Source organism: Hevea brasiliensis, chromosome 16 (genome assembly GCF_030052815.1).
Source record: "Hevea brasiliensis isolate MT/VB/25A 57/8 chromosome 16, ASM3005281v1, whole genome shotgun sequence".
NCBI lineage: Eukaryota > Viridiplantae > Streptophyta > Magnoliopsida > Malpighiales > Euphorbiaceae > Hevea > Hevea brasiliensis.
The window spans coordinates 2,794,198-2,806,690 of NC_079508.1; the positions used below are offsets into that span (position 1 = coordinate 2,794,198).

A 12,493-nucleotide genomic window follows, 5' to 3' on the forward strand; every position below is an offset into this window, starting at 1 on the left:
TCAAAAGTCTAGGAAGGGAGGGACCAAGCCCGCCTACCAATGTCCCAATTCTGATCCTATTAAGCTCTTAAACCTTTGATCGATTTTGGTTCCGAGTTTAACCAAGCCAATTCTAGTCATATTTCAGATTCAACCCGAATTGTGGAGGCAAGAAATTATTAAATGACCCAAATGCAACACAAAACAATCAGCCCCAGATTCATAATAAAATCCTTTCTTCTCGAAACACATCTAGGAAAATAAAATTTTCAAAGGCCCGGATTCAACATCAGTTGCATGAACAATACACCTATTTGAAAGAAGTCTTCTGATTATTGGCAGCTATTGCCTGCAAGAGTAAATGTATCCTACTTAGTACTAGTAGTTTGTAACTGTACAATAATAAAACGACAAATAAATGAAACACTAGTGTTAAAATATTGACATTTTGGTAATTATAATGCGGAATTGGAATGAGAATAAGACATTCAATTTCTAGTCATTGCAAGAAGTTCACTATTTAAGTATCCTAATTAATTTTATTCTATAAAGTTTTATTCTTATTGAAATAGGAATTCTTTAACCTTTAAGAATTGTGGGCCCTTAAACTATTATGAATGTAGCCCTATAATTTTCTATGTGAAGAGAAATGCCTTTGAAGGACAATGCGTGTAATCATTCAATGTAAAATAAAAATGAAAAATGCTAGTTTGGTTAATAATTATATGAAATGAAGATTCACCATAAATTTGTCTTACCCCACAGGTGGCACAATCTCATTGCAAGTTGAGTGACGGATCTTCTCTGTGCAGGATTAGAAAATTCCATGTTAAAAGCCTCCTGAATTGCAGACAAGAATTCTCTTCTTGCTTTAGCAGAGAGGACAAAGTAATCCGGTCCATGAATTGTGCTCAACTCCACTACCTAAAAGGAGAGAAATTTATAGGTTTCTTTTGAAAATTGTACATAATTAATGGTTTTAAAAAGTTGAAAGAAATAACAGATCTTATAATTCGATTCAAACATATTAGGTCAGTTCAAACTGCTGCAAATGATTGAAAGACAAACAGAAGAGTACTACCTACGGAAATATTGTAACTACAGATTCATTCTTGTCTTTCCATAAAAAATGTATTGCATGTAATTGATAGCACACAAGGGTTCAAGAATTTGCTCAGCTACTAATCCATAATCACTAAAAAGAAACATTGAAAATAAGGATCCAGGATTCCTTGTATTAGGGAATGTGAAGAAAACATTATTAATGTTGTGTTATATTATATGATATGCATTGCCTTGTGCAAAAAAGGAATCAGGTGTGTCTTAAGATCATTAGGTATGCCTTAAGATCATTGTGCAATTGAAAATTATTTGTGTTCCTACATCAGGTCAACCACTACGAATGCGCTCAAGTAAGAACATGCCACAACTGTATGGTCTAATTACAAATTAAGGACTTGACAAATAGGATCTAACATCCAGTCTTTCCATTGAATTTTACATTACTCAAGCATAATTTCTTTTTAATAGAAGTTTTTGAGATTAAGGCTTAGTTGTTGTTGTTGTTGCTTCTCATCAACTTTGAGTTTAATTGAACTTTCATTTAATATAATTATAAATACATGTATCAAATCATAGATGGAATACTTGCTATAATTTAATTAACTTACAATTTGACATGCAAAATACACATGAATAGAGCATTAAATCCAAAGGTTAGTTTTATTAAAAAAAAATAACATTAACATTTTAAAATCATAGAAAAAGTAGTGGAGTTAATTTATGAATTTGCAACTTACACGAGCAAGTAGAAATGTTACACTCTCATGGGAGTGGGACTGAAACTATCTCTTTTTATCTTTTAGGTTTCTTGGAGGAACAATGAAAGGGAAGGGTTGGGAGAAAGAGTAAACAAAAACATGATATCATAAATTATACATTTTTTTTTAAATACTAAATTAGTAACACATCATCTAGGGGTAGAAATATGATAAATTAGTTGTGGAAGAAGTGAGAAAGGAAAGAGAGAGAGACCTAAAATAACGAGGAGAAAAAGTAGTATCAAAAAATTTACAATTTCTGAATATTGATGCAAAATTGGTCTCAAATAGAGTTAAATGGCAAATAAAAAAAAAAACTATATAGCCGACGCCAACTAATTTGGAATTAAAAACTACCTGTAGTAACACATCATCTTGCATCCAGAATTCCAGATACTAAAAGTTAAAGGGGTTAACAAAAAAATAAATAAAACAACACAAGATGAAAATCAAAGATACTGCTGTCCAATTGAAATTAGATTAGCAAGTTATTCACAAGCATTTATGCAACTCTCCATAAAAAGTTTATCAACAAATCAATAAAATGTCAGTTTCCAAAGACACATATAACTAATAATGTTTGTTGAAACCATTTCTAGATATTCTTGCCAACTAAAAGACCGAATACCCAAGATGTTCCAAACACTATCAAACTAATATGTCAATTTCCAAATTTAAGGCTAGTATCTGTAAAATCCAGTTAATTATAGGAAAAAAAATAACCAAAAAATATTAGATTGAGCAACACATGATAGAAAGAGATAATGAAGATACTACAATTAAGTGGCAAAAAATATAAACAAAAATATAGAGTGAAGTACTTGCCTGCTGCAACCAAGGGATTATAGAGTTTGTAAATCTTCGTTCTAAGAAGTAAGATGCCAGAGTGCTAAGAATGTCACTGACAGTTTTGTGGGACAAACTTTCCAATACAGGACCAGTTCTATCCAGAAGTTCAATGAGAACAAGTTCATCAACAGAACAAAGAGCTTCTGCATATGCAGAGTCAAGGTCCCCTTTGCATAGGAATCCTTTAACACGTTGCCATAGGCAATTGTTGTTCTCTGGACCATTTTCTCTTGCATTGGCACCTGAAATTGAAGCAAGGACAGCATCAACTTTTCCTGTGCAATTCAATGCTCCATGTCCAGAGCTTTTCTGCATGTCCTTCATCACGGCATTCCTACTAGTCATTACAGTAGGATTTGTCCTCATCTCTGTCGCCCTTTTCAAATTCTTTGATCTGCTTCTACCAGATGTATTTTCCTCCCAAATGTCAGAATTCTTTGCAGAAAACAATGAAGGCTGTTTGTTGCGAATATCAACAGACAGCCTTGGTGTGGATGTTGAAAGTCTGGGAGAAGAAACACTTTGGTTCTGCTTCATGAGCTTAGAGATTGCTGAATCAGAATGTCTTCCCCCTTGCAGAAGTGCATGAGATATTCTATCAACTTCTTGCTCTAAAACTGACACCTTAGACCTTAACATGGATAAGCTATCCATTATGCCAGTTGAAAACGCCTGCAAATTAAATTATTTCCATTAATAATAGGTCAAAAAGTTGTCAGAACTTGAAGTGAAAGAGAATGGACAAATATTTAATCTCCATATTGCTGCAAAGCAAGTAAGCAATCCCTTAACAGAATGATCATTCAAGATATTAATCGCAATAAAAACTTCAAAAGTAGACTGTCCGATAGCAATTCCTCTAGACATTGACTCTTCATTCAAATGGAATCTACGACAATAGCCAAGCCAAATAGGCTAGATGAAAGAAATTTTCTTTTCAAGAAGCAAATTTGAAATAAGATTTGAAATATGCTTTATAGGATAATAAACATTGAAAGTAATTGACACATTTTCAAGGATTAAAAATCTTCAGAATTTGAACATATTAGTTCTTCAAATTAATTGCTATCTTACTACTAGCATCCCGCCAACTAGCGATCACATAATCATAGAGAAAGGAAACAAAGATAACATTTGTTATGTTGTGCCTTGAGCAGATAACAGAATACTAAAGATCCCCCACAGCAGAAAGTCCATATGAATTGAATTAATGTAAAACCCTAAACCAATACTACAAAATCCAAACTCCTAGATATACTTACCTGTAGCATTTCCATTAAGCTTGAATGTTTGTTTTCAATCTCCAAAAGTTGTTTCTGAATGCAAGCCATTTCATTGGCTACCTGGGAACAGCATCCATGCAAAGGTTGAAAGCTAGTCTCCGTGACTGTAGAATCAAGGCTTCTACAATCTCTCATCTTTGCAGAGTGTGTTTGTTCCTCATTATTAATCACTTCAGCTGCAAACCTTCTGTTTCTTCCTGTAGACCTTAACAAACCATCAACCTCAAGTGAGTCGTGAGAAACAGCCACAAACTTGGTCTCAAAGTTGTCAGAAACTAGGTTGGACACTGATGAACAATCTTGCTTGTCATCAAGTGGTACATATTCACACCCATTATCCAGGGTACTAATATTGTAAGAACTGATTCTTTCCAATGTCTTGGTAACAGAACTATCCTCAGATTCCTCATTACAAAGATCTGCTAAAGAAACATTATGGGATTTTGGGACTGAAATTTCAATTTGCCATTCATCTGCTTTGGAATGCCGAGAGTCCATGTAATTTTCATATGATTTCTTAACAGATAAAGGAATCCTTCTTTTGGCTGAGTTTGTAACTCTATTTGGTGTGCCATCCCTCCTCACAGAGTCACTGATACTGGTGATATCACTGTACTCGCCTCTACAGTAATTTTCTGTATGGAGTATCATGATAAGCCCATAGAATAATTATAAGAACAAAAAACATGCTAATGAAGGAAGCATCGAAAGGATAAATGTAAAAATATGGCCATATCATACTACAATGCTTTTACTTGAAATTACTGCTGTATTAAATAATAAATTAGGCAAAAGAGTCAATCACAATCACAACTCACAATGAAGTTCACACAAGTATAGCATGTCACTAGCTAAGATAGCAATTGGATATTATTTTTTCTGTTCAATTACATGATGAAATAAAAATGCTTAGGTTTTTTTAATTGTATCACATTCATGAATGTACATTAGAGTCATTAAAGGGTATGAAAATTGATTTGGTTGATTTTTTTTCCCCTTCTCCTTTGTAAGTTCAAATCTTTATCCATAGAAGTTACACTGAATTCCTTGAAAATTTAGGAAGTAAATACTTCCAAACAGCAGAAAAGTTTCTCCAACCAAACATATATAGGAAAATATCTAAATTCATGTCAAATTAGGGATTCATAACCCAACATAACTTATTGCAAATCCCAGATTAATGGAGCTAATCAAAGTGCATATCAAGATTTAAGCAATGAAAAAATGTTTTGCAGAAGTTCAAAAATAACCAGGAGCTTTAATCTTCTCATGTACCTAAAGAGTAATACTTATCTCAAAGACAATGCAAAAGAACAGAGGGATTCTACATGGTTAAGATCAGTGGTAGCGTACCACTACATAGTGACAAATTTCACAATCAGAGAGTTGGTTGCAATGGTGATATATATATTTCACAATATATATATATATATTTACTGTGTGGTAAAACATTTAAGCTGTGAACTCTCCAATTGATTATCAAATTATTTATCTTTATAAAAAAGTATAAAGCAGTTAATACATTTTTCTGCAATGCTCAATAGCCGAAATGCTCCCTAAACAGGAGAGGAGAAGAGACATGATTTATTGTCCTCAAGTCCATGAAATAACTTTGATGCTTCCTATTATTTTTATCTTGGTTCCTAACCATTATATTCCACTTCAATTGGTGCAAATAATCCCTCAGTAAGCTTTTAAATTCATAGCACTATTCTTGCATCCTAAAATGTCAAGAACACTATTTTAATTTATGGATTCTTTCCGGTGGATTTGCCTGTCTTGAAAAGCAACTTCAATTCATATTACTAGCAAGTAGCAACTAGTTGTGCTCTTTGGAAACCATTTGAATGACCAAATTATATTCACTATATCAAAAACAACAATATACAATTCTAAAGCAAAGACAAATAGTGAACACATTTCATAAAATCCAATTTAACAGATGACTATATCGTCATGGGCCAGCAAACCTTTTATTGAAGATCCAGTTTCCGAAGATTCAGGAGTATCAGGCCCTGGAAGACTTTTCCAGTACTGTAGAGCATGAAGTACTGTGTCCCTGACTGGTTTTACCTAAAAAAAATAATAATAATAATTGAAGGCAAAACAATTACTCAAGGAATTTAAATTCTCCAAAAACAAGTATTAAATTAATCTCAACCTTGTCAAAACGGCAGGACTCAAGAGAACTGATGCTGGAACACTTGAAAGAACCCAACCAAGATTGACCACTTGAAGCAATTTCTGCTAATGCTATAGAAGCTGCTTTGCGAGTTGTCCAGTCACTATTTCTGAGTGCTTCATGGATGCTAGTCATTGCTGCAGATAGAACATTTTGTGATGAAGCACCCCCTGCCTGAAATAAAGAATGAAACAATGTGATTATGCAAAGAAGTTGAACTTATGAGAACAACAAACCCAATTCTTAATTAGTTATAATAGACAATGAAGTAAAACTGATATACAGATAATTGAATACTTATAACAAGTAATTGGAACTTATCCATCTAGAATCTCAAATACTAATCACAGTCCATTATCAACTAAAAGAAACACCAATCCGTTTTCTTACATTTCCACAAGACATCATGTAACTAGGGCAATAGTATGGCGAGCTGTAACTTATCCTCAAATTTGGATATGCAACTGATGATGTATAGTCATCAGCAATGATTAATATATTAAAAGATGGAATAGAAGTATCAATTATATTCTGCAGATATGCATATTTATTTAGTTGAAATACAGAGGTTAATAAAATCATAATTATGGTGACCTGTTCTTAATCTAATTCAAAAATTATGTTACAGAACACAAAATAGATAAAAACAACAAAGTCATGGTACAAATTTCAACCTACATTGACAGAAATATGAAATAAAGAGCTTGTATCTGAGGTAGTCCACCTTAACCATCAAAAGAGACTACATCACCTTAAATGCCAAGATCAAAGATACTTGGAATAATTGTATACAAAATCTACAGGTCACCTAATTATTCCTAGTTAAAAGCCACATAAATTCAAACTAAACATGCCTTGAACATTCAGCTATTAATGCAAGGCAATTGCACAACAAAATGAGGCTGAGCAATGGCCAATAACACACAAGTTAAAAATGAATTTGAGCCATAGTTTCAAAATGACCTGAATAATAATTCTATTCAACTCGATTACTGCTGGTTTTGCCATGAAGTGTGGATTCTTAAGCAATTTTATGGTCCGAGTCAACATCCGTTGCAAAACAGAAACTGGAGGATCATGGGTATTATCAATGACCCTAGCCAAGCACAATGCTGAGCCTGACTGCATCTGCTTATTCTGTTCACCCAGAGCTTCAAAAAGTGGTCTCACCAACAAAACAAAGACTCCACTTTTCTCACCTCCATGATTGCTCAACTTAGAAGCCAAAACCCCCATTGTTTCCACACAAGCATTCCTCACAACGGAGTCTGGATCCCTAAGCCTCTTGACAATGGTAGCAACCATCTTACCTACATGTGGTCCCAGAAGACTCGTGTGAAAGTTCACCAGAACACCCATCAATCTAATGCATTCCTTTCGAACTGTGCTCTTTTGCTCCTTGTCTGTGTCCAATATGCAAGATAGAAATGGAGTAATCTCCTCTGGGGTCAAGGATTGAGCTATTTTCTCAAGATCATCAACACCTATTTGACATGTATCTCGATCTGCAAGCTTGCTTAGTGCAAGAACCACTTTGTTTCTCAGCTCAAATATCGATTGTTGAGCATTAACCCTAGAAGGTACCTTGGCTTTCATTTGTGCAAGTGTCTTCATGTTGATATATATCTTGTGCAAAAACTCCAAACTCCAAAATTCCCAATTATGCAGAAAATTGAAAAAATATGGTCTTCAAAGTTGATATCATGTTGGTGAATGTGTTAAAAAGAGAAGAGAAAAACTATTCAAGTATGAAAGCCAGCAAAACTCAACCCTTCCCAAAACATGAACAAATCGAAGAACTCAGCCCTTCACAATTCCAAAACCCTAGAAAACATTAGAGGAAAAAAAAATCAAACCAGAGCTCCCAAATTCACATATGAACAAAGAAACTCTTGTCTTAAGTTGAGACACAAAGCCGCATTGAATTCAAAAGTCCCAGTAACTTACTCAAAATGAAAGGGACGTGAACAATCTTGTAGTACACTAAGCAGAATCCTCAAAATTACCTTAAGAAGCAGAAAAACCTAACTATTAGACACATATTATATTCTGAAATAGACAGATAAAAGAAAAATGTTCATAAAAGACTGAGGAACCAAACAAATGTGGGAGTTCTTGTTTTGTTACATCGTACATTTGCTTCCATGCATTTTCCTCCATTTTCCCAGCAACCAAACAAAAGCTAAGCATCAACTTGAAAACTAAAACCAGAAAGAAACAAGAAAGGAATTCAAAACCATAGAAAGAAGGAGAAGGCAACATTCAATTTAATTTTTTTGAATAATAAATATTTGAAATAAATTAATAAACAAAAACGATTAGGAACGAATCTCACAGTGTTTCGATAGAATCAATTTCTTGTCTTCTAAGAGAGAAATTTGCTTTGTCTTCAAATTTCGCGCTTAGGAGAGGGTTTCGAATTTGGGAGAGCGTTGGCTGTGGTGGGGCCTAGTGTCATGTATTGTTCAACCATTGGATTTGTGCCACATCGATCAATCGCATTCCTTCCCAACTTTTCAAATTTATTCCTATGTTCTTTTTTTCTTTTTTTTCTTTCCACAAATTATTCATTATATTTTTTTAAAAAATTATTTTTTAATATTTTTTTATTTTAATATTATATTACAAAAATTAAATATATTAAATATAATTTAATTTTATATCAAATTTTCAAAAAATAATATATCTATCAAAATTAAATTAAATTTTTATTTTTATATTAATTATTAATTATTTTTCTATAAATATTTTTTCATAAGAATATAAGAATATAATGGAGAAAATGCTTTAAAAAAATTTTAACTTCGTTTTTCTTATAATTATACTCAAAATTATTTTTTAATAATTATATCTTAAATTTTAAATTTTTTTATAATTGAACGCCATCGTTAACAAGTGAACTCGGAAGAACCAAAAGCTACTCTTTCTTCTCCTACTGCAACGCAATCCTCCCCAAAAAATTGTAGAATCTAAGCTAGTAATGCCTCAAGCATATCCAGTAAAATATGTCCCTAACATTCTACCTTCTAAAGAATGCTTTAATCCCCGTCAATCTCTAGATTAAACAATAGATACAACCACGCTTGAGGTGAGAAGAGTTTCAATTAGATATCTTATTGTAAATGGGTTTTAATTAGTTTTAGTTTGGGTATAAGGCTAACATGGCATCTCTATTAAGATTTAACAATGTAATTAAAGGTATGATTCAATTATAGTAAAGTTGCCAGCTTGACTTTGGTCTAATAGCAAGGGCACAATGAATCTAGGGTCACATCCCCTGTTCGTTCCCCTCCCATGTACGTATTGATAAAAAGAAAAAAAAATTATAGTAAAGTTTAAACTTTAAGGTATAATTGTAAAAAAATAAAAATAAATTAAAGTACAATTATTAAAACATAAAAAGTAAAGTTTCATATTTTTTTTACATTTACCTAATATAATAATATAATATCTTTATAATATAATTGTAATTAAAAAAATCATGTATGATTAAGAATAATATGTTCATGATAACATATATAATAATTACTATGCTCAAAGATATTAACTTAAATATTAAACTAATAGTAAAAAAATAATAATTAAAAATATAAAAAGTCGTAATCTATATATACATATTAAAATTAAGCCTCCAAAATGACTTCATAAAAGTGTATCATTTAACCTAATAAGAAGGTTTAAAAAATCATCACATGGTATAGTCTTTATTTTATCTTTAGTTTTATATTTTTATATAATTTAATTAACTTATCATATTAAAATTTAACTTTTTAAAAAAAATTTTAAATTTCAACTTCTAAAATCTTATCTTACATTAAAAAAAATAATATATATATATATATATATATATATATATATATATATATATTACTAGAAAATTATTTATGAAATTTAAATACTTATGACAAACCTTTTTAAACCCTTGACAATTCTTTTAAGCATCTAATAATTACTCTCAAAAGACAAATAAACCCTTGTTAATTTATGTTTATCCTTTTAAGCACTTGACATTTACTCTTACACTATGTTTGAGAACATTTTAAGGGGGGAAGGAAAATAAAAGTGGAAAAGTAAGGAATGAAAATAAAAATTATTTTCTTTTCCCTTGTTTGGATTGGGAGAGAAAAATATTGGAGGAAATGTAACACCCTCATACTAAGTAGTATATACATTCTACTGTTTTAGTAACTAGTGTCTGTCTGGATAGTCAGGATGTCTAGAACTATATCTATGCCATCTAAAAAAGCCACAAATAAAAATTAATAGAAATCACATGAGGGTGAAATGGAAATAAGAAAAATAAAGCATAATCAGTGAAATGGAAATAAGACTATGGCTAGTTTAAGGGTTTCTCTTTTGTCTATGGTACATGAGTTGAGGGCACTGCATGCTAATCTCGAGATAGATAATGAGGGCCAGATGATAGCTACTTGGCAAGTGAAGCCATTGCTAACCGATCAGATTAAAATAGCAGCACAAAATGATGAAAAGTATCAGAAATTAATGGAAGAAGCTCGGGATGGCAAGAAACCTGGATTTTCAATGAATGATGATGGCTTATTGTTACACTAGGGCAGAGTGTGCGTTCCAAATGAGGTGGAATTGCGGCAAATTATTACGAAGGAAGCACATGACTCTTCTTTTGCTATGCACCCTGGTGGGACTAAAATGCATAGAACGATAAAAGAGCACTATTGGTGGATGGGTATGAAGAAGGATATAGCTGATTAGGTGTCACACCTTACCCCTCTGTAAGGCATAACATGATCCCGTAAAATACTTGATGAACTACCGAACTTCACCTACCGATAATTCATTAAGCACACTACAAGGGATTTTGAAACCATTTTCTTACATTTTGGAAGTGATGAGCATTTTGGTAAGAATTAAAAATCATTTATTCAAGATTTAAATACTAATAAAAATTTTGTCCATTTAAATTTTGCCGCAAATTTTATAAAAATTTTGACAGAGTTCCGTTTGAAATTGGAGAAAACAGTTCTTCAAATATCTAAAAAAAACACTTCCAAAAGTTTTTCACAACTCCCAACCTTCAATAAATCTCAATCAACTCAATTCAACGTACTTCAAAATAATTTCACAATACAAATCAAGATTTATCATCTCAAAATATTTAATATCTCCAATCACAAAGCATAAAGTAAGAAATTCATAAGTACAAATATTAATTTACAGAAGGAAATCCAAAAAATAATATTATTACAATTTATTTACAACTGCTCAACTTACATTGATACATACAACATTTCTATATTTACATCAAAATTATCTATAAGGGTATAAAATAATACCCGTACAAAATGATCGATGTGGTCCATAATTCGATAGCAGCTCACTCTGCTGCTTTCTCCTTGCTCTTATCTGCGACAGCAAAATAAGCTATCGCTGAGTATAAAAATACTCAGTGGTACACAATAAAAATTTAAAATGCAATACATAAATCATTCATTGGTGAAACACAATTTAAATATTTCTCAAATTAACAATGCTCATAATAACACAATTTAGTCAAACAATTTCATAAACACAGTGTTGCCAAAGTCATACACAACTTAAGCCATGACACAAAATTTCTGATCAATGCCGTGTTGTATACCACGATAAAGCAATCTCAACCCCATTAATCGAAATCAATGAGGGAGGTGGCTAGCTAGCTAATGAGTACTCATCCGATCTCAACCTTAACTGGCAAGCCAGAGAGGGAGGAAAATAAACGATCTCAACCCCATAAATGGAGGAGGAATAATGTGGTACTGTCATGCTAAGTGTGAACATAAAATCAATTCAAAACAATTTATGCAAATAATTTATTGGAAATCTAGTAAATTTTCAAAGTCATATTCACAATCATAAATGGCAACACAATTCGTAATTAACTCAAGAAAAATTAAAATTTCAAGAATCATATATTTAAACAACAATTATTGTGCACAGACCTGACGTGAGTCGCCTTTAGGCCTTGACTCAGTCTCTTCGAGTTTCCAAGTCTTTGTCAGCTGAAATACACAATTTCACAGTGTTTCAGTACCATAACTAAGCATAAATCCAAAAATAAATTTCACTTCATTTTTACCTAGCTTTAATGTACTAATTTCGACGTTCTCGAAGTTTTTGTATTTCGAGTTACTATTCACTACACTATTCAAGTCAAATTGTTGACTTTTTAAGGCTTAATAGGTATGGGAACTCCAACTTCACCCACATACCACATTTTGGTCATTAAATTTGTTGGTTTTGGTTATTTTCTCAAAGCTTAAGTCCTTTTGGCCAAATTGTCAAATTTTCAGTTTTGGTGCTCTAAGTTGTACTGTTCCATTGGTCAATCTACTGTTGAAATTTGGCAAACCTTTCTTCATAGA

General features: G+C 32.1%; 1 protein-coding gene across 3 annotated transcripts; it reads right to left on the bottom strand.

Moving 5' to 3' along the window:
- Window positions 1-139: 139 nt before the first annotated feature.
- LOC110639720 (TORTIFOLIA1-like protein 2) lies at window positions 140-8,538 on the bottom strand. 3 transcript variants are annotated; one of them, XM_058138182.1, is made up of 10 exons: window positions 8,449-8,538; window positions 8,248-8,314; window positions 8,061-8,119; window positions 7,077-7,937; window positions 6,093-6,287; window positions 5,902-6,004; window positions 3,911-4,566; window positions 2,621-3,320; window positions 738-899; window positions 140-328 (listed from the first exon to the last, which is right to left on the bottom strand). In XM_058138182.1, exons 4-10 carry the CDS (start codon window positions 7,725-7,727, stop codon window positions 312-314), a joined length of 2,484 nt encoding a protein of 827 aa, XP_057994165.1. In that variant the 5' UTR covers window positions 7,728-7,937; window positions 8,061-8,119; window positions 8,248-8,314; window positions 8,449-8,538; the 3' UTR covers window positions 140-311. The 3 variants fall into 3 exon arrangements, with proteins under 3 accessions (XP_057994165.1, XP_057994167.1, XP_057994166.1); XM_058138184.1 differs by having other exon boundaries at window positions 8,241-8,314; XM_058138183.1 differs by lacking the exon at window positions 8,449-8,538 and having other exon boundaries at window positions 8,241-8,406.
- Window positions 8,539-12,493: the final 3,955 nt, after the last annotated feature.